This window comes from Diadema antillarum, unplaced genomic scaffold (assembly GCF_040938485.1).
Source record: "Diadema antillarum isolate AM-2024a unplaced genomic scaffold, OU_Dant_1.0 seq00000701_RagTag, whole genome shotgun sequence".
Taxonomy (NCBI): Eukaryota; Metazoa; Echinodermata; class Echinoidea; order Diadematoida; family Diadematidae; genus Diadema; species Diadema antillarum.
Genome location: NW_027271606.1, coordinates 435,368 through 460,027, shown reverse-complemented (window position 1 = coordinate 460,027; position 24,660 = coordinate 435,368). Strand labels below are relative to the sequence as shown.

General features: G+C 40.4%; 1 protein-coding gene across 1 annotated transcript in view; it reads left to right on the top strand.

Annotated features, from left to right (window-relative positions):
- Positions 1 to 23,956, top strand: part of LOC139737732 (RUN domain-containing protein 1-like) — a 29,293-nt gene extending 5,337 nt beyond the window's left edge. The window contains exons 2-15 of the mRNA XM_071648409.1: positions 4,840 to 5,043; positions 6,061 to 6,205; positions 10,516 to 10,608; positions 11,509 to 11,616; positions 12,829 to 12,981; positions 14,239 to 14,394; positions 15,649 to 15,771; positions 16,225 to 16,367; positions 16,779 to 16,887; positions 18,357 to 18,452; positions 20,086 to 20,199; positions 20,639 to 20,829; positions 21,983 to 22,077; positions 23,674 to 23,956. Coding sequence (XP_071504510.1) covers positions 4,922 to 5,043; positions 6,061 to 6,205; positions 10,516 to 10,608; positions 11,509 to 11,616; positions 12,829 to 12,981; positions 14,239 to 14,394; positions 15,649 to 15,771; positions 16,225 to 16,367; positions 16,779 to 16,887; positions 18,357 to 18,452; positions 20,086 to 20,199; positions 20,639 to 20,829; positions 21,983 to 22,077; positions 23,674 to 23,780 — 1,755 coding nt within the window. The 5' untranslated portion in view covers positions 4,840 to 4,921 and the 3' untranslated portion in view covers positions 23,781 to 23,956. The remainder of the gene's footprint in view (positions 1 to 4,839; positions 5,044 to 6,060; positions 6,206 to 10,515; positions 10,609 to 11,508; positions 11,617 to 12,828; positions 12,982 to 14,238; positions 14,395 to 15,648; positions 15,772 to 16,224; positions 16,368 to 16,778; positions 16,888 to 18,356; positions 18,453 to 20,085; positions 20,200 to 20,638; positions 20,830 to 21,982; positions 22,078 to 23,673) is intronic.
- The last annotated feature ends 704 nt before the right edge of the window (positions 23,957 to 24,660 follow it).

Below are 24,660 nucleotides of genomic sequence, written 5' to 3'. Positions count from 1 at the left end.
CATTTCAGCGGTTTATTGACCAAGTTCTTCGTGGCCTCACATTCGTTTATGCATATATAGACGACCTCCTCGTGGCAAGCGCGAATCACGAAGAACACGAGCGCCATCTGCGCTTGCTTTTTGCAAGACTGCAAGAGTACGGCGTAGTAGTAAACCCAAGCAAATGTGAATTCGGGAGAGATTCGCTCGATTTCTTGGGCCACCGCATCAATAGCGAAGGTGTGAGCCCACTGCCCGAAAAGGTTGAAGCCATACGTCAATGCGCCACGCCCACTTCGGTCAAGCAGCTGCGTGCATTCTTAGGCCTGGTCAATTTCTACCGTAGGTTTATCCCAAACTGCGCAGAAACATTGACACCGCTCACGGACCTCCTCCGGAATCGTGCAACACGCTCACGAAAACCACTGCACTGGACACCAGCATGCGACGTGGCATTTGCCGAAATCAAAGAGAAAGTTGCACAGGCCACACTATTGGCTTACCCTTCTACCCAATCAGCGTTGAGTATCATGGTCGACGCGTCCGACAGAGCAGTCGGGGGCGTGGTACAGCAACTGACTGACGGGGCCTGGCAGCCAAACGCCTTTTTCTCTCGCAAGTTGAACGCAGCGGAGACGAGGTACAGTACTTTCGGACGAGAGTTACTTGCTATCTACTTGACTATCAAGCATTTTCGTTACATGCTTGATGCCCGTGACTTCTGTGTATATACAGACCACAAACCCCTGACTTACGCGTTCAATGCAAAGCCAGACCGTCACAGCCCGCGCGAAGTACGGCAACTTGACTACATATCCCAGTTTACTACCGACATTCGGCACGTAAAAGGGGCAGAAAATGTAGTAGCCGACATGCTCTCCCGCCCTGCGGTAAACGCGCTCCACACGACTGAAACAGTAGACTACGCATCGATGGCACAAGCACAGCAGTGCGATGACGAGTTGCAAGCAGAGCTGCGAAACCCACGTACTAGCCTGAAACTCGAACGTTTGCCTCTCATTTCTACTGGTGGTGAGATTATTTGTGATATGTCAACCCAGGGTAAGCCACGTCCGTACGTTCCTCAATCCTACAGGCGCGCGATATTTGACTCAGTCCATGGCTTATCTCATCCTGGTGTTAAAGCCAGCCAACTAGCTATCACTTCTCGGTTCGTGTGGCCAAACATCAACAAAGATGTTCGAAAGTGGGCACGCGAGTGCATTCCTTGCCAGAAGTCTAAAGTTCATAGACACGTCAAAGCTCCTCTCGGCACATTCAGTACACCTGACGCACGATTTGCGCATGTTCATATCGATTTAGTAGGACCACTGCCTACTTCACAGGGCAATGCATACGTTTTCACTTGTATAGATCGATATACGAGGTGGCCCGAGGCAGTGCCCATACCCAACATAACAGCCGAGACGGTAGCTAAAGTGTTTGTTGAACGGTGGGTAGCAGTGCACGGCGCGCCGGAAACGGTCACCACAGACCGTGGAGTTCAATTCGAATCACGCCTATTTGAGCAATTAACGCGGTTGTTAGGCACGACCAGGATTCGCACGACCGCCTATCATCCGGCAGCAAACGGGATGATAGAAAGATTTCACCGCCAGATGAAAGCTGCACTAAAAGCGAAGAACGACCCCTCCCACTGGACTGAGCATATCCCGATCATCTTATTGGGCATTCGCTCTACTGTAAAAGATGACCTCAAGTGCTCCCCAGCCGAACTCGTCTACGGCACGACACTGCGCTTGCCCGCTCAGTTTGTTGCTCCTCAGCAGACCACTGTCGACCCGAGCGACTATGTTTCTCGATTACGTAACCACATGTCTCAATTCACACCTACTCCGCCTCGCTCCCAACACACGACTACTCACGTGCCGACAGACCTGCACACTTGTTCTTATGTTTTTGTCCGTGTTGATCGAGTTCGTAAGCCCTTGCAACAGCCCTACGATGGGCCTTACAAAGTGTTACGACGCAACGTTAGGCATTACACACTCGAAATCAATGGCAAGAAAGAGCAGGTGAGCGTCGATCGCTTAAAAGTCGCGCATGTCGAGAGCAGCAGCGCGCCGGACGATGTAGTAGTGCCTCGCGACACAACGCGTTCCCCACTCGAATCTTCCCCAGCGACGTCGACGGCGTCGGATACGCCCGCTGCGAAGTCGGATCCACCGGTCCGACAAACGAGATCGGGGCGCCACGTCAGATGGCCGGCGCGTTATGTGGTATCGTTAGGATAACGTGATTTCATTTAGTTACGAGGCGTCTGCCATCACTCTTGATGATGTCGAGGTTTTAAGGCAGATTTAATTAATTAATGTGAATACTATGTGACTGTCATAAGTAATTAGTATGTATGTTATATGTGTACGCCTTGGCCGTATACAGTTTGTACAGGATTTTTTTTTTTTTTTTTTTTGTGATAATTTGTTATCATCTTAGTTTCTTTTGCGTGATCTCAGAGTTACCCCCGTAGAAGGAAAACTTACCACGGGCGGATTCACTGCAACCAGATACATTAAGTTTCCGTATTTTTATCGTACATGTATATTACTTTGTGTGCTTTCTGCGATACTCTATGGTAGTACATTGTATAACGCTTAGGGGCTGCCATCGCAGAACGACACGAGCAACATGACATACACTTTTTTGTGTCATACTTGGCCAATATGCTTTGTTTGTACTTTCCGTTACAAATTTTTATCTGTTTGTATTATTATCGAGTCCGTGCTATAATACATGGTCCGTGCTTGAGGACGTTGAACCAACACGCAGTTCAGTCAGATCGACATCATAGCATATTATTATGTACAGTATTTTACAATAAGTTTTGTTTGCTTTCTAACAACCTGCATGCAGTCCTCAAGGGTATACACGACCTTTGTATTGATATTGTGTTTTTGGCAGGTAGTAAAACGGTGTACATACAGTTATTTTTCCTTTTGTCGTACGTCAGTGCTGGTCAGGACTTACGTACTAGGGGGGATTCCTTGTAGCAGCACGTACCCCGTTAGTCTGACTATAAGTCACCGGCCGAGAGAGGGAGCTATTTCAATCGGTATTATATAATCATGTTACTCTCTCCGGACGCTCCCCGATGGCAAAAGAAGAATCAAAAGAGCTAATTTTTGCTGACCAGTCCTTTGACCACGGTTATGTAAAAAGGTACACGTAGGCTTATCCCATAATACCTGCCACGTAGCCCCCTTTCCCTAACATTAACCGTGGACATAGCTTTTTCTCTCACTCTGGCTCCTCAACCTCCAAAGGAGATGGACATAGACCATCGCTCTCCTGCGTCCGATACAAAAGGGAGATGTAATATTATACTTTACAGAGTCAAGTCCATCCCGTATTGAGTCAGTTTTACATTGTACTATAATTCTTGGAGTTCATACAATACACCACATCGGTGAGGTGCATGTTTCAAGCAACATTAATTCTAAATAGTTGTGGAACAATTACTACGAAGATGAGATGCCTTCCTGTCATATTTGCGGACGCTGCATGAGGCTTGCATCAAAGCTCATCATCTCGCATCTCCTCCCATCGACAACCCCGTCGTCAATGACTAAGGATGAACTTCATCTATGTCCAGCTCACCACGAATTAGCGTAAATTTATTGTGAATCTCCAAGTGGGATCGCATCCTTAACAATCGATGTCAACGCTATTGATGTGAGTGCCGGGCGACGACGAGGCGGCGAACACCGGTCCCGTTCCAGACAGTACGTGTACACGTCAGCATCTCGACCCGGAGCTCATCGTGGCAGTGCGCACTGCAGTTCGCGATCGCGATCGAGGTCCCCTTGGAGAGTGACGTGGCCGCTATTTCACCCTGGAAGCGACTAGCTGACTAGGGACTCTGTTCGGACTGTCGCGGTGGTTCGTAACTTATGCACCCTTTTATATGTATTACCGCTCCTAATAATTATAACCACATGTATGTCCCCTCAATTTCAAGACCTCCTTTTAAACGTTTTGACCAAATATAATTTGGTGTGATTGCTCATGGAGAGTCGTAAATAACCAATACCCTGATTGATTCATATTCTGGGGGAAATGCCCTATAATTATCACCTGCGTGTGATATAATGAGGTACACGACAATAAAGCGTGTACAATATTGAAACCTTAAATATTCTGTTGTCAACGCCCATTATTACAATTAGTAATTGTCGAGTGGAGTCATAACTCAAGGCGTTGGAATATGGCTGTATGACGAGAGTGTGTTTGGTGTGTAGTTTGTTACACAACAAAAATAATATCTTGCCACATTAACACGCCCCGAGGCCTACCTTCCAACAGTTTATTTGATGAAAATTGGTTTTGAAATGACAGATCCTATTCAGGGTGGGACCCACCTTTTAATCAATACCATCCACCGCGCTTGGCTTTACTGTTGCTGTTTGGCTCGCCATTATTGCCATTTAATATTAAGATTGAATTTGAACTAGTGTATATGATATGTTGCATATTCCATGTCTTAAACAACAATGTACCGTACAGTACTGGACTGTACGTGTGTACTCTACAGAAACTGTTTAGCCATACGAAACCATTATTTCATTATTTTGAATGAGGTATGACTTGGTTGCAGAGAGCTTGTTATATAATGCAATGTAAGTAGATCTCCACTACATAATTGTAGGTCCTGGAAAGAGCAAATGGTGTACCAGTACAGAAAAATACAGATACTGAGTGCCAAGTGTCTGCTAGTGCAGTGTGAACTCTTTTGGAAAATCAGGAGAAGTCAGCCTCAGCTGACTTCGCTTTCATTATGTTTGATACAATGTAGGTTGTCAGGGATGTCACTAATGATTTGTTTTGTTGCTATTGTGACAGGTCTGTGAAGCCTCACCTTTGACCCTGGCAGTGATTTTGATCTCATTACGGTTTGAACTCCGACCCCTGCACACTAGTCACCATGGATGATGCTGTGCTCACAGATGACTCTATGGATATCTTTGATGGGGAGCGGCCCAAAGAGCGTTGGCCCCCACTGGGGGCGGTGGCCCCCTCCCCTCCTACCATCATGGCAGAAGACAGGTTAGTTACCTTACCCTGCTCACCTGTGGTGTGCCAACAAAATGCATTATCAGACCAAACTCATAGATCAGCACCGGGCAAAAAAAATTGCGAGAAAGTACAATGTAGTTGCAAATCAGTGAGCAAACACATGAAATGTACAATATACATGTACATTCAAGGAAATAAACTTTATTGATAATGTGCATTTCTTTATATTGAAAGGGAGGGGGAGGAATACCCACTCCCTTTTATAATCCCATGTCTGTTTTGTCACTTCCTTGTCATATATTAAAAGGCAGCTTCGGTCAGTAGATGTCGTGTCATCCAGCCCAGTTCCATGTTGACAAGATTTGGATCATTGCCTATGTTACCCTCCCAAAATCACAAAACTGAAGTTCATATCATTCCTTATGTACCTCACTTGACTAAATACGAAGCAATCATATGAACTCACGCTGCTATTGATCTGACTTTCATAATCAAACATTAATCTGTGGTTACATTAGTGTTTGAGTGAGTCAGTGCAGGAACATATTGTAGGAAAACAACATTTGTAGTAATGTGCACATTTTTATCTGGTGGGGGGGATTCCCATCCCTCTGACTTAGAGTCTAAACATTTCTTAATTGAAGGAACCTCAGGTTTGTTTCATGATAATGATGAGTGAGTTGTTCAATCCTGTGCTGAAAAATTATCTTTTACATTGTGTACATACAATTGTACATGCCGTGTTTTCTTACAAAATTTAGTGTCTGAATCTATGGTTAAGCATGCTCAAGATAATCTGGTAGTTGTACCGGTATAGTGTATGTGATAGCCAAAATCAAATATAAGTCAAAGATAACTTGCTTTGTAATGCTTCTTAATACAAATTTGCTTTAACAGCATTTATCTTGAATTTGCCCTAAGTTTCATCAAGCAGTTCCTATAAAGGTGAAGATGGTATATAGTAAGCTGTACTGTAAGCATGCATGTCAAAACCAGCCAGACTTGATATCAGTGTCTCTGTATCCCTGTTTCCATGGAAACGGTCAGTCATGTGAATGTGGAGGAGCAGCTTCGTCAACTGGAGGAGGAACAGGCCCAGCTGAACTCATCCCTCCTGGCTCTCACCTCTCACTTCGCCCAGGTCCAGTTTAGACTCAGACAGGTTGTCAGCGCCCCCACTCCGGACAAAGAGGTAACCTGTCTCTCTCTCACTCTCTCTCTCTGGTCTTTTATACTGTGTACACCATGTACTGCATTTAGTGAGTTTAATTTTTCATGAATCAGGACACTTCCCAGCAATTTCTTGAGTGGTTAAATTGGCAGTTGTGGAGTACAGTAATTGACAGAAGTTATGTTCACATGGTGATCCTTAACCTTGAGGATAGCTATCTTCGAGGATAATCTTTGGCCCTTAACTATGATGCGCATACACACGACGAAGCTTATCCTCAAAGGTAGGTATCCTTGAGGAAAGGCTACTGGCCCTGTAACTATGAGCGAGTCCTACTCGATGATAAAACCACAGAACTTGAAGTTTTGCAATGACCACAGAACTAACGAGGGTGTAACATGTTTTGACTCTATCCATACATGGAGGTCCATGATCCACACATGCACCTGCAGTGTGTTTACATTGACCCGGAAGTAGAGGAAAATGCATTAGATGGGGGGCTAAGTTCATGGAGAGGTCACATTTATCTGCAAGTTTGTTGATTATCGTGTCCACACGATGCTTTAAACTATGAGTGGGGACCCCATGCGGCTTGTTGATAGAGCGCTAACTCTCAGATATCTTGTGGATAGCTATCTTCGAGTTAATTTCAAGGTAGCTGTCTTCGAGTGCACGGTGCTTAGCTATGAGCTCATCCTTGAAGATAGCCATCCTCAGGGTTGAGGATCACCGTCTGAACGTAACGAGAGAAATGTACGCGTGTTACGTCGCATTCATGTCTTACAACTAATGATGCGAATCGCTTCACACTAGGGTAACAGTACATCTTCAACAGCTGCAAAGTAAAAAAAAGGAATTTCAAATTTGTCAAAATGTCTGAAAGGAATGTTCATGATGAAGACATTGTTAAACACCCTGATGTAAAAGTAGTCAATGATGACGAATTATAGGCTAGGAGGGGTAAATTTCTTTCGCAAAAAGAGTTGTTCCGTCACAAAGAGCCGGGGCGACAATTTGTGCCGGAGTTGGCGGCACAAATTGTTGCCCCTGCATAATTTGTCGCCCGGTGACAATTTGTGCTGCTTGTGAAGTTCCCAATTTTTTACCTCGATGGGCGGCAATTTGTGCTGGCAAAATGAAACGGAACTGCACACATGTTGTCGGCCTTGCACTGTGAATTGTGTGGTTGGGGTGGTTGCTGCGATGTTATGCTTGGGTGGGATGAGTATGACTGGTAAGTTAATATGCATAATGTGTGTATGTGGGGGGGGGGGGGGGGGCTGCATGCAGAGCTACACTACCAAGTCTCACGCATTCTGCGTGAGACTCAAGCATTTAGGGCCTGTCTCACGATCTCACGCAGGGCACCCATTTTTCTCATGCATATTCAAAAAACTTCCAAAACTCATTCAAATTCTTATGTATTTTATTGTTTTCAGAATTTCTTATGTATTTCTTTGTTTTTCAACTTTTGTTTTTCTTTGTTTTTTCATTGGAAATTGTCACTGACCACTTTTCTACCATAATTAGCAGAGCACCGTTTCCATAGGAAATGTACACTAAATCACAAAATTGTGCCCGTTTTGAGGCGACATTCCGTTACAAAAATGGGCGTGGCTTCGCGTTAAGTATGCGTGAACGTTGCAAATTTGGTCTCAAAAGTTGCGCGAGACTTGAACGAAGAAAGTCAAGAAGCCTCGCGACGAGGCCTTCTCGCGTCACAGAATTATAGCGCGAAACCTCGAGGGGGGGGCGGATTCCGCCCCCCCCCCCCCCCCCCCCCCCCCCCCCCCCCCCCCCCCCCGGGCCTTTTAGGGTTAAGTATGCACCAGATCGCATCATTAAGAGCTGATAATTAAAAAAAAAAGCTCCCTACCGTGGGAGGGTGACACCCTCTCGTTCGCGCGCGCATAGCGAGTGCCGAAACGCGAGTCATGAAAAATCTCACTCATAAAAGTTTTTGGAACTTGGCATCGCTGCTGCATGGTATGTGCTGTGTAAGATTTGTAGGTGCATATTATGTGACTTGTGTATGCGTTTGTGCATATAGCTGTGTGTGTGTGTGTGTGTGTTTGGAGTATAGTATTACAATATGTGGAAACTGTGCATGTGTGGTGGTTGTATAGTGGTAGTGGTTTGGTTTGTCTGTGTGTATCGTGTGGCCTGTATGCCGCACGTGTGTCTGTTTGTGCTTGTGTTTTGATGTTTGTTGCGAACGAACTTTTTGGGCAGCAGCCGGCACCATTGTGGCAATGAAAATGCCTTCAACATGTATGAGCATGTGTTTATAGAGTTCACAGCAGCGTTGATTTCAAAATAGTATGGGTGTGTCAATTTCAGCAGAGAGGCGGGCTAGGAAAGAGAGACCAGAGAAAAAGGCATATGAGGGAGGTACCCTCCCTAAATGTTATCTGTCTGTGTTCAAATTGTCACCTGTTTCAGGGGGTGACAATTTGTGACGGAGCGACGATTTGTGTCCACAACAAGAGTGATGAAGACTTTTTAGGGAAACATACTGGTACCTTAATATACATGCAATGTGTATATGAGTGTGTAGTTGCAATGCATGGATATCATGTGTTGAGGGTTTTTATCTGAACTGGAATAACAGATCAATTAGGGAAATGTGTACACTGTAAAATCTGACATGTGTACTCTGTCCGGTGAAAAACAAGTGAAGTGCCTAACCAACTGAGAAAAAAGAAAGAAAGAAAGATCATGTGTACTCACATGCACACACGAGCTAATTATGAACTAGATTATTAGATACATGTATAAATACGCTGTAAGCAAGGAAGTACCAGTAATCTATTTCTTCCCTTTGCTGTGTGCATTTGTTTGTTTACTAAGATGCATTGTACATAAACACCATACTGTTAATTAGGTGGATGTGCTGGCTGGCAAATTTGTACATAAACAGTCACCAACCTCAGATGCTTATCTAAAACATGAAGTTACAAACCAACATGGCTGTTGGTACAAATATGGAACTACTATGCATGGACATTCATCATTTTATTGATTAATGCATGCCTAATACATCAAAAGTGTCACAAAAACATTGTAAACATTCTTTCCTGCTTTGATCTTGTGATCTCCACCACCGGCAAGTCAGAGCAAAACACAATGCAGCTTTAGAAACTCTATAAACCAAATGCACAGAAGATAATAACTGTCTGAAATCAAGGAAAATGCATGTGCAATTGTGGCATGTATGAGAATATCACCGCTCAGATATCTTCATTAGCAAAATGCGATGATGCTTTTAAAGAGAAAGCTAACTCTTTCGCTAATTGATTATGATTTGTGATATCAGTTTCCATCTTTTTCGCACATTTTTCTAGAGTAAAAAGAGACAGTAAGGGAAGCGGATTATATGTACATGTATGTCTCAATATTATGCAAGGTTGTATGTGTGAGCAATAGCAAGCGAGTCTGTAATTTCCAAGCAAATGACACAAAATCCAAGTCATGTTCTGACTTTTGCTGCTTCTTGGAGCATCATTGGTGTTTATTCAAAAGTGTTTCCACCTGAAAAGCTGCATCAGCTAAATAAGACCGGAATTAGGAAAATAGTTCCTTTGTTAGTGAAGATGCATGATTATGCAATTCTAGAATTATCGTTTTCAAGACACCTGTATGTACTCATTGAGATGCGCATAGTCAGGTGGCGGCGGATCTTGTACTTCAAAGTAGTTGGATTTGTTGAAAGTCCATTCGTTTGTAGGCCCATGGTACAAATAATCTTTTCTGCTTTAATATGCACAAGGTTGAATTACATGAACTGGTCTATTGATAAGATTGTTGAAAACCAAGCTTGTGTTGAGGTTTTTGCTTCCAGTGCAACATGTTATGTGATGCAGATCTTGAAAATTTTTGAATTGCACCTTGGAAGCATCAATAGAAATCTGAGGGTACAGTTTTTATGCAGCTGCAGCTTTGCTCTTGTTAGACCTTGGTCACATTGCCAAAAGTTCATGGATTCTCGAAGGATATTTTTTTTCACCTGACTGTCTCATGCATGTGTCAGATTTTATGCATACTTTGAAGAATGTCTTGTCATCAGCTCCATTGTGTGCTTGACATGTGTGCATGAATGTGCCAAAAGAAAGGTTGAAGACCTACAATGTAGCTTGTATAGCCTCAGTGCACTGGTGCCTTGTTAAGCCTACATGTAGTCTTATACTGTGACTGTGTGCATGACATTCCCCAGTATGACTTGTCAATGATTCCAGTGAATGTGCTGGTACTTACACAGTAGTAGCAATTTTGATATCAAACAAGAATAAATGACTTACATCTGTACATGTCAAACGGCTGTCAATTTTCAGGATCTTCTGAAGGAACTGGAGGAGTTTGCCTTCAAGGGCTGTCCAGATGTGAGAGGCTGTAAGTCACAAGACGCCAATATGCTGCAAGGAGACGTGAGTATTATCCTACACTTTTCTCATTTACACACATCATTATTATATCCATCATGGTTACAGGAGTGTGTTATTGGATGTGAAAAATGCACTCGAGGACAGCAGGCCAATATTGTGCAGTGTCCAAGAATAGCTCCTGAAATACTTGGGAGTCTGATTTAAAGTTCTGTAGTCGTCTCTCTCTTTGCAAAACTCTTTGGGTGTGACTGTTGATTTTTTATTTTTATTTTTTTTTTTGCATTTCACATGGTAGAATAAAGTATCAACTTTGAGATGTGCACTTTTCATCGATGTTTACAAAAAAAAAATGATGCTGATGGGATATAGTACCATGATCAGTGTTCTTACTCCAATGTAAATTTTACATATGTGTCTCACAGTGAATTTGAAACAGTTGCTCGTGTGTCATGCAATATTTTGTGTGTGTACTTTCACTAGCAGCTTTTGAGTGAAATTCACCCCACATTTAAAGTGACTTCAACAAACAGAGTTGAAGCCAACTGAGCAGAACAGAATTAGTGAGGAAAAATTCACTGGTTTTAGCATATCGTCGCTGGGGTGACAAGACCTCGTATCTACAAAATGTCAAATGCTCAGGAGAGCCAAAAAACATGGCAGCCAAAGCACTGTGGCGAATGGGATGGCCTTTCCTTTGGCATGCCATGGTGGCTTCATTTTTGGAGTAAGACAGTTGGGATTTGGGCAGAACATCACTTAACCCATTATTTGACCATTAATCCAAAAAAGCCATTTTCACCAAAATTGCAGATACAAGGTCTTGTCACCCCAGCGACGATATGTCCAAACCAATGGGATAGTGTTATATTTGAGAGAATAAATCTGTGACCCCCCTGCAGTGTGCCTCTCTCTCTAATCATTGCCTAACCACTGGTTTTTCAGAGTGAGCGTGAACATGAAAGTAAGTTGACAGAGCAGAGAGTGAAGCAGGTGGAGCTGATCAACCAACTCAAATCTCAGCTAGAGGACATTGAGACATTTGCCTACGAGGTATGTCATTTGTAGTCACCTTTGACCTGTCTAGGCTGGGTCATGGTTTCAGTAGTACTGCATAATTCAGTATTTTGGCTCTCAAAGATTTTCAGGAATTAGTGAATTTATGGCAATTTGTGGGTAGTGGATTTTATGAGTGGCATGTAACAGGCCTCACTACTTTGTGGAATGTGACCATTCCAATTTCTTTTTTAGGTTATTAGATAAATCATATAATAGCAGGTCATTTCCTTTCTTTTATTCCTGATAATCTGTTGAAGTAATCTCAAATATTATGTTTCGACAGTACATTTCATCCACATTTATGAATAACTGCAGGAGGTGGGTCTGAACAAAATGTAATGTGGCAATGCAATAATCAGTACACAGTTTATGATGTTGTTCACCAAGACACTATCACACCACACAGGATGTACATAGAACAGAAGATGTTGATCATGTGGGTGTACGATGATGAGAGAGTGTACTTACCGAGGTAATCAGTTGTCAAACAATGTAGCAAGCATTTCTGCATTGTGAGTCAACTGACCAAGTATTCTCTATCATCAGGATTTCCATAGTTTTTTGTTTATCTGCGAGCCAGTTGTGACTTTAGAAATTTAAATGTCAAATTATTCTCCTGAACCGGGATTTAAACGTGCATAGTCCTGGTAGTATAGAGGGCGCTGTTGATGATACTGCCGACCACCATCAGCATTGATACGAAGATTACTGAAGTTGAGCTGTCATCAAGAGTAAAGTGCGTAGGTGTTGCTAAGTAAAGTTGCCTTCGTTGTCTTCTCTGCGCATCGCGCAGTCTGTAGTAATGCCAGGGTGCGTGCATATGTGCTTCATATTATGACATCACAAAAGAAGTTTGCTAAAGCTGTCATCCCCCTCAGCCGAATCATGAGCCGAACTGTGATCGGACCACTGACTACAATGGATCGGACTTCTTCGGACTCGGGGGAAGTGGGCCACAGTGTAAGCGCTAAAGAGGAGTCGATAGTCGATGGGACCATGCACCTTTAACCTTCTCGCTCATGATAAAACCTTTGAAATTTATTCTAAAAGTAATACTCTATGGGAATGGAATGTATTGTAGTGTTTGTGAGAAATAAAGCCAGGAATTAAATATGAGATCATTTTCTCACTACTTATGCCACACTGTGGTGTAAATGGCAAAGAACCCCCTGAACCCAATACCATCCCACTGGCCTGTTTGTGTAGGAGGGAAGTGGCTCACTACCACACACCATGGTGATGGAGAAACAGGGAGCTATCATTGAGCAGCTGAAGAACAAACTAGACCTCAACCTGGAAGACTTTGAGAGCCTCTCAGCAGATGACCTTCGGGGCCGAGTGGACAATGCCATCGGACGGGTGAGTTTTATCGTGGAGAGCTGGAAGAGGTTGAGGTGTTATTCCCCATTCTTCCTTCCAGAAGCAGAAACTGTTGGATTAAGATCCAATCCATGTTTTTAAGTAAAGTAGGCTTTATGGCCAGATTAAAATCAAACAAAACAGTGGAAGTTTGTAGAGATTGGCCTAAAGATTAGAAAGACTTGGAATTAGTATCACATCATTTCTTAGAACATTGATATCATTCACATGAATGATCATATTATGCAGATTAGGTGAGGTGATAATCTCAGAAGACTTTTGCTTGCTTGCACACAATTCTTCACTTTTCCCTGCTATCCATTAGACCTGGTAGAGAGTTTTAGTGATTTAGCATTGATGACTTTCTAACTTAAAAAAGGTTAGATTGCTGAATTATTGATATGACTTGTGACTTCATGATATTGTTAGTCTACAAACCAGTGTGAAAGTTGCAAGGTAATGCCCATTACCACCATGTCTGAATTAAATCATAGTGCCAATCACATCAAGCATTGTAACCTTATCAAAATTGAATATTTTAAACTTTGTAATTATTTTTCTTTATAAAGACATCATTTAGATGGTAGATTTTCACTTCAAACTGTTGGGCTTTTCTCTGTTGCTCCTTGCCCTATTGGAAGAATGAGACAGAGATACTGCTACCATCGACTGAAAAGAAAAATGGGTTGCTATGTCAGTGTTGTATGTAATGATTTCTACTCCTAAGCATGTTAAATTGTTAATGTCTTGCTGCTATCATGAATGTGTCTGAGTAATTTTATTTTCATTTGGGGGGAGGGGAGACTTTTATTGAAATGACCCATCTGATTAAGCTGGTGATCTGGTCATTTCCTGGTCAAGATTTCCAAAAACAAAGTTTGCAACCCTGTTTGTTTTATAGAGTGTTTTGTTTTTATTTTTACCGACCAGCTGTATTCTTTCCAGATCATTAGAATTTTGTATTTTATTCACAGGCAATTTAGTATATTGTCATCTTTACCATTCTCCTCCTCCACCTCCCACTTTCCGTCTGTCTGTCTTTCTTTCTAACCCCCCCCCCCCATCACCTCCACCACTACTACGACCATCACCCCACCACTACTGCAATGCATTACATGAGAGATGGGAGATACAATGTACCAGTTGTCATGGCTGTGCTGTACTTCCTTACTGGATTGGGTGTTGATGAGCTGCTGATATTGCCTGACCACATGAGTACTAAGATATTCATGTTTTTCCTGGTTTCTTCCTTGACAGATTGTGAATCCTGCCAAGGTAAAGGAACAGGTGATCCACCAGCTCAAAAACCAGATCGTGGACCTTGAACGCTTCATCACCTACCTCCAAGATGAGGCTCAGTCTCCTCTGGTCCTGTCCTCAGACAATCCCTGTGACTGTGAGGTCCATTCCCTGGTGAGTGTTTTCTTTTTTCACTTTCCATATGAGAAGATGGCTGGATAGCCCATATTCAGCTGCAATAGCTGGTCTTCCATGGGATTCAATTTGATGTAAGGCAGGACCACTTCACTGTGTTAAACACCCTGCCCTACCCCAATGAATAAATGAAGCCTAATCTTTTATGTGCATGAGTTGTGACTCTCACACACTCGGGACCACCATTTTATGTCCTATGTGACGGACAGAGTGTTTTGCATTTTACTAGAAGGGAGGGTATGATTATACTCAACATTGCTCAGTGGGACCCGGGAATCAAACCTGAGCTTACTCAACTATCCTACAGGAGCTTGGTAGACATCCTGTTTTTGTCATCAATCTGAGAGGACCTTTGTTTCCTACTGTGACTCAATGCCACCCTCATGGTATCCTGTAGGCACATATGTATGTCCCTAGGTAGATTTCGTTATGATACCCTGGTGGTTGTCTACTGTGCCTTTTATACATACCATAATAATGTCTTTGTAGGTATCAAGGACTTGACACATCAGAGTTACCAGTGAGCTTTGCATATGCAACGCTAATAGTAATGACACGTCTCCTCCCAGATTGGACGATGGAAACAGCTGTCTCGTGCAAATGCAGAACAAAATTTTTGGCTGAATAGCCGCATCATAGGATTAGTGTTGCAGACCTAAAGCTTGCTACTGTAAGTTCTGTGGAAAGTCCTCTGACAGTAAAGGTAAAACCTATCCAATAAATTGAGGTCTAGGAATCCTATTGGGGTTTTCAATTTCTGGGTGAATTTTACATTCGTTAGTCAGTTCTTAGTGCAGTGAAGTATAGGCATTGCATAATTTAAGTGATAGCGCAACTAATATCCACTTGTTCTGAGTCTTACGAGGTCATTGTAGTTTCACCACGTTAGCAAACTTGAACAAACTTGAACTGTTGAGTGGCAAGACATTGCATTGAAGTGTACAGTCCCATTAAGGGGTTGCATAGTGTGTCTTTGTGTGTGACCACTATAGAAATTCAGTTTTGGCTTTCAGACACAAAAATATATTTTTAATCATGTAGCCATTACCAGTTCAGACTGTCATGTACCTATTACTTACATCTTAATCTGTGTGAAATATGGTTATGCAGTATGAAATCTGGACAATTTGCCTTACCTTGTATGTCTCAGCAATGTGTGACAGTTAAGCTAGTCTTATGTGTTCTAGCTATGAAGGTCCTGAAATAGCCCAGTGATGTTTGTATGACACACAGGCCCCGCCCTCCAGGGATACCGATGCTGGGTCAGATGGTGGCTCAGACACACAGTGCTGTGCGCACCCAGGGGGAGCTGGTGCAAAGAAGAAATTTAAAGGCAAAACCAAAGAAGAAATCAAGGTGAGCAGTGTCAAAGCATGGCATTGACAATGACTTTTAGTACCACGTACTGAGCACACTGAACATTCCATGATGTGGACAGTTTTACAGGTCTACTGTATGCTGTACTGAATTGATGCAATAACAAAAATAAGAATTTGCTAAGCCCTAGTGAGCAACTGATTTCAGAATTTCAGGGACAGCTATTCAACTTCACAACTTGTAGTTCATAATGAGTGCAATGGCCAATGTTTTAGAAGGAACTCTTCAAGCATGAATCTTCAATAATGAAAGGGTATGTGGACAGAAAATCGATGCAGCCAATGTTTGCTTGGTACATTCCTAAATTAGATCAATGTGTCAAACCACCTTGTACACCTGTCTGTATTCTGTTTTCCTCACCTTGGTAGTCATCAAGATTTTTGTGCATGTGCAATATTCATGACAGAATCTGCTTTATTTTCTTCATGACAGAAAATCCGCGAATCCAACATATCAGCATTAAAGAAAGCCCTGGCCGTCTTACAGTACATCACCATCTCTCAGCTTGGATGTGGGTCAGACAGGATGAAGGAGAGACCCAGGAAGGGTCGCCATGACATTGGTGCTGATTACTAGTGAGTGATGACTCAAGTTTGCCCTCAGCAGAAAAGGCATATTGGTATTTCAGTACATAATACCCTCAATTTTGATATCATGGATCATACAGTGTATGTACAACAGACCACCACTGGAAGGACATATTGTGTGAATGCAGCGAGATGTTAAATACCGGTATTACAAATGAATACCCGGACCTGTGGGCAGTAAATGATTAGTGAGGAATGGGAAGTCCTTGACAAACCCTTTTATTGCAAATTTTGTCTTCCTAGGTTTATGAGCTTCAAGATTGTCCTGTATGATCTTTACAGGAAGGGAATTCTTTTGGTTAAATGCAGTAAAAAATATAGTACCTTTGTATTACTATTCTTCACTTTTTTCACTTACACATCTTTCATCTTTTTGCTTTAATTTGTTTGTGTACTTAGTGACCTGTTACAGGCTCTGGATAAAGCGACGGAGCATGTGATAGAGCTTGCCAAGAAAAGAGCTGAGGAAGAGGAGCTTAGTGCAGATTACACCAGTGACTCGTCAGAGGTTATTATCATCTATGTTTTGTTTTAGGTCCAATATTCCCCCTTTCCTCTTTGTCTGTACCAATCACACTGTTCACCTAAACACTTGAGTTCAGGCCATCTTCAGCCTATCAACAGCTCACATGATATATTAACTAAAGGTATTTTAGCAGCTTGTCCACTTGATTTGCATGTGCAATATCAGAGCATATTCATTCCATCTCTGTAGTACTCATTCCCTATAGGCTACTGTAGTAGAGTGGCTATGGAATAATACACTGTAGTTGGTCTTGTTTCTTGCGTGAACGCTTGCTAATAGGTGGGAACTTTTGTTATTAAAGTGCACAAACTCTTCCTACAAGTGCATATCTCAGCTCAGTGCAGATGCTACTTCATTCTAATAACTGCTTTTTACAGGTTTTTCCTTCTCTAGATAGTGATCATAGATATTGATGATTATATTGGATGGCTTAAATTGCACTCATTAGGGCCAATAGTGACCCATCTTCAATTCCTGAAATATTCCTAACTCATGCAATATTCCCAGGTATCCTATTAGTTGCCATAGAATATAAATAGATATTGAATAGAAATTACTTGTCATATCATTTTTCACCTGGTATCCACTTCTGGCTCTATAACTGCATTTAGACCTCTTACCTGCTCTTGTCTTGAAAGACTGGTCAATAATCTATGTCACCATTTAAGCACTGACACTGCTGACTGTAACCTGTGTCATACCTCACACAAGTTCACGTCTTCATGAAAGCTCTGGTTGGTTTGATTTGCATACACTTGGCAGTTCATTACATGTCTCTTGTGATTCAAGTATGAAGAACTGAAGCCCTTAAGATGCCAAGTAAATCACCCGATACTTAGTGTTGTGTTATCTGTTTGTATTGATTTATGTTGGTGCAGTGTTGTCTCAACCACTTGCATAGAATTCTGTGTTTGTCTCATGCAATGCAAGACCATGCAGCCTTTAAAAAAAGCATTTTGAAAATGTTTCTAAAATTAGCCCCCCCCCCCCAAAAAAAAAACAACAACAAAAAACAAAAAACAAAAAACAGATACACAAAGTTGTAACCCAAGATGTGTCAGTCACTACTGCAAGATCTGTTGTAATTGGGATTTAATCTCGGCATGTTTATCTTTTTACGTTGTACTTACTTTCTGCAAAGTGATATTTTTCTCCATGATTTTTTTTTTTTTTTTTTTTTTTTTTTAGGCGATACACACTATCTGCATGATGACAAAGTTATATGCTAAATAAGGGCAACAGATCATTTTTGGTATAAGGGGAATTGGATGTCAGAATCTAAAAAAAAAATGTTTTTCTTGCCTTTGATTTATAATAGAAATATAATGTCCATGACTTAATAGATGTGATGAGCAGAGTCATGTTGAATCAATATATTTTAGAGAATTATAGAATTTTTTTTATCATATTCAGCAAGTTTGAGGTGTTATGGTTCTCTATGCGTCCCACAGAGCCCTGTTAGCAGGCCTCTGGATGATGTCACAATAGCAGTGAGGAGGGAGCTAGCACCAGCATTGAGGGCTCTGTTTGAACATGGTCTTGTGCGAGTAAGTAAATTTATAACAACTTCTGTAAGCAGATGTGTGTGATGGTTTAAAGTGCAAATCTTGACTTGTACTTTAACAGACATGATGCATGTGGATGTACCGTTAATACTGAACATGAGTGTTGCATAATGGATAATTCAAGGAGAACAAAAACAGTAATGTCGAAGCCTCTTCAAGTGCAAACACCTGCTTAAATCGACTTGAAAGATCAGAGTGAAATCAAACAACCAGAAGAGTTTAGATTTTTGTGAAATTGGAAAGAAGAAAATGGAGAAAGGGAGGAATTTCAGAGGTTCACATGCCTTCTTGATTTGATGATTTTGTTTAAGTGCATATCCATGCCAGTTTGATTTTTTAATATGAAGCCTTTATGAGGCTGTTGTGATTTGGTCGTGAGTTGGTAATGTACACTCAGCAAAAATAGAAAGTAAACACTTTTTCAAGTTTATATTACTCATAGAATTTTTGGTGAAATGTTAACGTATTATACACCATATGAAAGGTAATTTTATTGGCTATCAACTTGATAAGTCAATAAAAAAGGAAACTTTACGCATGGGTGAACACCTTTGTTTTTCTCTTCCAAGGCACAAAAGTGAAAATTGCAAAAATGATCAAGTTGTTATTCATGCGTAAATGCTCTTCCATGTAACAATAAGAACAAAAGACAAATTTGACACAATAATGAACATGGATTCAGTTGCAAAAATATGCCTATGATCTCTATAAATTCTTTAAAGCCCAAAAGATCAATAAAGGCTAAAAATAATGGAGGAAAATGAAGAATGTTCTGTCAAATCCAAATTGACATGAAATGAGAGAATAAGCAACATTAACAAAAATGGTAGAATTTTGAATTGAATATTCAAATTAGGAAAATTGTAAATTATATTTGGTTCTTGAATTTGTCTTATGAATTCTTAAATTACTAAATTGAATGAATCAAATAAAGATATTCTGTCCTTTTAACCATCTTCTTGAGCTTACTCCCTATGTCACTTGAAGTTTGAGTTCAGTAAAAACTTTTATTTTCCGCCCTGAAGTTTCCCACTTTTATTTTGTTTGAGGTTATAAAGAGATTAAGAGAATATAAACTTATTTTTGTCATTTCTTTGTGTCTCTCATTGTGGTCTTTTGTTATCATTGTTGTCTTAAAGGGCATTTGCAAATGAAAGACAATATGTAAATTTTTGCAATTTTTACTTTTGTGCTTTGGAGGATAAAAACAAATGTGTTCACACATGCGTAAAGTTTCCTTTTATATTGACCTACTAGATTGATAGCCAATTAAATTACCTTTAATATGGTATAAAATATATTGATTTTCATGAAAATCTTCTATGAAAATTGTGAACTTGAAAAAGTGTTTACTTTCTTTTTTTGCTGAGTGTACATGTTGATAGTGAATATTTATGTGCATTTAAAATTGAGCGTTGAGAATAAACTGTGGTCAATTTCTGTCATCTATAGAATGATACTTAGAATAAAAGTATAGGGATTTATACTATCAAGATTTCATAGTGATAAACATATAGCATGGAAGAGGATTTATCATTCATTGGGAAGGAAGAGATGTTCTTGTGAGAATGTGATCTGAACAATTTCCTGTTATTTATATTGATGATTTTGATAGATGAGCCCCAGCCAAGCCCTGATTACACCAATAGCTGCTTGCCTGGTCCCACGGAAGTCTGCTGCCCCCAACGCTCATATATGGGAAGTGTTCCAGAAGTACTTTGAAATCAAGGTAAAATGTTGGATGAATGTGTACATCAAAGTAGAATATGCCATATACATTCCTTCCATTTGATTTCAAACAAGTTTCCTTCCCCATTTTTGTTTATTTCTGTACTGCTGTGTCCTCATTTTGGAAAATGATTCAAGGTTGTATTTTCACTTTGATTACGCCATTCAGAATGAAACCAAGGGATAGATGATGTGCAATTCGTTTCAGCCGTGTCAATGCCAAAAGAGTAGCTTACCCCTCACACTCTGATTTAAAATTTGATATGGTTTGCATGTTAACAAAATGAAAGTATTTTATGTGTTACACATTTCATGAGGTGAAATCATGACTTGTAGTGAGGGCCATATCTTGACTGGTTGGAGGCTGGACAGATCATTTTTCAATGTTACATAGCATGATGATCAAAGTAACGTGTGTGTGTACTTTATCTTACAACCAGCGAGGCCGTCAGTTTGCAGAGTCGCCAGCCAGACGACTGTCCCAGGCCTTTGATCTGGACATTGTCGGTGGGACGGCCATCACATCACGACAGACACTGCTAGCAGCCATTGACCATGTGCAGACCACCCACCAGCCACTGAGGAGGAGTATGGAGTCTCAGTTCAAGGCTTTTGTCTGCCAAGCTCTCAAGTGAGTCCCAGACCCAAGGAGGAAAGTTTCCTCCAAGGCATATATGTGTGAATTACTTTAAAACGAGGAATGTTCGCATGCATTTTACTTTTGCGAATTTCGTAAGTGGCAACATTCACAAAATTTAAATGTATGCAAAAGTTCTTACGTACACAATATGCATTGGATGCCAGTGCTCAGTCACAAAAATTTCATGCAGCGAGAAAGGCCGTCGGCTCCAATTCGCGAAATTTTCATGCTGCGAATATATCATGTTTTACAGTATGAGAAAGTAGAGAGATTGGTGAAATGCTTTATGACAATTTGAGAAGTTTCTGACAGTGAGTTCAAAAGTTTGAGGTTGGGTTGTACAAGTTTTAGTTTATTTCATGTGCTTATTTGTATCAGTTGACTTCCAAAATTATAAAAAGGAGAAAATAAAAACCAGCAATAAATATATATCACGTATACAGTAATGATATGTCTTGTCTACCATTCTTCTTTCTTTCTTTTTTTGCATTGGGTATATGTTGTGAACATTAGCCAATTCTTTTGCCCTCTGAGGGAATTTCCTAGTAGGTCAATCGGAAGAACACCCCACAGATGGCCACATGTTAGTGAAATGTCACAGTTGGACCATGGATGAGTTGTCATTTAAAGCAGCATAGTATGGCTTCTTTTTTGAGATCCTTCATGTTAAACAAACAGACTACCACCACTCTTGTTTTCCTCTTATTTGGGCCAAGGATATCTGAGATGATGCCATTTAGTGACTTTGCATGGCACAAGGGTGACCCCATACTTGGATATTATGATTAAAAGTTGTATATTCCTTTTGCATTTGTCATTAGATTTTGGGTGTATTGGTTGAAGATTAATGTCTCTCAACATGTATGAAGTCATGGGGAAATACACCTCAAGAGTTATTGAAAAAGAAATGAAAAACTAATCCCATTTAACTCAAGAATGCAATCCCCTTTTGTACTTGAGAATAATGGTTGAATTCTTTTTTAATGTCCAAATACATTTACCAGAAATCCATTGTCTGAATTACATACCACTGCTTTAAATACCAACTTGTGAAAGGAACCTAATCATCAGGGTTGCAAATGGGACACACAAACTTTCAGTTGAGTTTTGTGTAACTGATACATGCTTTCATGTGGTATTGCAGTGAACAAAAATTGGCCTCGTGGTGCAGACTGGTGTGCAGAACCCATACTCTGATTGACAGCTACTATCAGTCATGGAGCTATATGCTGAGATCAGGTAAGTTACCAGTCTACAGTACTTTGGGATTTCTCAATTTCAAATACAATTTCTGTTGATTGTTGCAAGTGAGTGATGGTGATCAGTGCTTGCAAGAGAAAAGACATTAAGATTTGTTGTATTTAATTTGCAAAAGACAAGTTTGGCAATAAAATAATTTGACTCTATTTCAGTTACTTTATGTATAAAAGTGGTAAACTGTATTCTTATGTTATTCTTCACATGCCACTGAAAGGATGCTGTTTTGATATATCCTTCAGTGGCTTTGTTATGATGGTAGCTACTAAAGTAGACTCTGATTATCCCAAGCTTGCTTTGATAAAGAAAAATGGGCTTGTTGAAAACTAAAATGTTTTGATATACTGTTATCAGTAGCAAAAATACTGACAAAAAAGAATATATATATATATACATATATTTTTTTTTTTTTGTTCATATCAATTACTGTGACATGTATATGAGATCTCTTAATTGTTCTACTTGGTATCTCCATATAAAGGAACCATTCAGTGATATGTTTCTACTTGGTATCTCCATATAAAGGAACCATTCAGTGATATGTTTCTACTTGGTATCTCCATATAAAGGAACCATTCAGTGATATGTTTCTACTTGGTATCTCCATATAAAGGAACCATTCAGTGATATGTTTCTACTTGGTATCTCCATATAAAGGAACCATTCAGTGATATGTTTCTACTTGGTATCTCCATATAAAGGAACCATTCAGTGATATGTTTCTACTTGGTATCTCCATATAAAGGAACCATTCAGTGATATGTTTCTACTTGGTATCTCCATATAAAGGAACCATTCAGTGATATGTTTCTACTTGGTATCTCCATATAAAGGAACCATTCAGTGATATGTTTCTACTTGGTATCTCCATATAAAGGAACCATTCAGTGATATGTTTCTACTTGGTATCTCCATATAAAGGAACCATTCAGTGATATGTTTCTACTTGGTATCTCCATATAAAGGAACCATTCAGTGATATGTTTCTACTTGGTATCTCCATATAAAGGAACCATTCAGTGATATGTTTCTACTTGGTATCTCCATATAAAGGAACCATTCAGTGATATGTTTCTACTTGGTATCTCCATATAAAGGAACCATTCAGTGATATGTTTCTACTTGGTATCTCCATATAAAGGAACCATTCAGTGATATGTTTCTACTTGGTATCTCCATATAAAGGAACCATTCAGTGATATGTTTCTACTTGGTATCTCCATATAAAGGAACCATTCAGTGATATGTTTCTACTTGGTATCTCCATATAAAGGAACCATTCAGTGATATGTTTCTACTTGGTATCTCCATATAAAGGAACCATTCAGTGATATGTTTCTACTTGGTATCTCCATATAAAGGAACCATTCAGTGATATGTTTCTACTTGGTATCTCCATATAAAGGAACCATTCAGTGATATGTTTCTACTTGGTATCTCCATATAAAGGAACCATTCAGTGATATGTTTCTACTTGGTATCTCCATATAAAGGAACCATTCAGTGATATGTTTCTACTTGGTATCTCCATATAAAGGAACCATTCAGTGATATGTTTCTTTGCTGTGTTTTACTCAGGTTTTGATGGAGGCATTCAGATCTTGGACAAACTGAGTGACATCAAATTCAATCTGGATGTGGACCTGGCAGTCAAACAGTTCCAGAATATCCAGGATGCCTTCTGAGATGCTCCCATCAAACTCGTCTCTGCCTCTACGATTTGGTGCCAGAGAACAGCGCCCTCACACCCCATGTAGACATAGAAGAAGAAATGTGTTCCGTTTATCTGCCATAGGGTTGCAGAGCAGCCACATTAATGCATGCTTGTTAACACCTTGAGCTAAACAGAATTCTTGTGCCATGCCTCAATGGTGTATCACTCTGTGTATACTACACCTGGGCCCCGTTGCTAGAAACTTTGCGTTTAAACGCAACTTGCAACTGATCGTCACTGGCCAATCAAAATCATTGTTGCATGCATGTCTTCTTAATAGGGCAGACCCTGAGCCAATCAGAATGGTTGTTTCAAAATTAGCAATTATTTGCAATTGATTGCAACTTTCTTGCAACGGGGCCCTGGTGTGTTGCCTGGTAATGTAAAAAATCAATGTCCAGAATTCTTTGCTTTCAGTGTTCTACACCAAACATAGTGTCATTCCCATGTCTCATGGTGTGATATGGACAGTACTTGAAAAACGTCAAGAGGGAACATATTATTTATATTCCTAAATTATTACATCCTGCATTTTGCAATATGTATTGTACTTAGCTTTGTACTTCCATCAAAGGGATATATCTGACTGTTGAAGATGTGTTTAAAGATTAGCTAAAGCTGATGATTCCTTTGTTTTGACACTCTGCTGTATTCTCGAACTGAATCATAATGGTATAATGGTATTGATTCTTCTCTGGGAGAAAGATAAAACCAATAGAGATGAGAGAAGACAGACATGTGAAAGTGACACAAATCTATTATTTATTGCCATATGTCTGGCACACTGGGAATGTAACTCACTGGAATATTAACATACCATGGTACTCTTCTTACTGCCATGAGATGATATT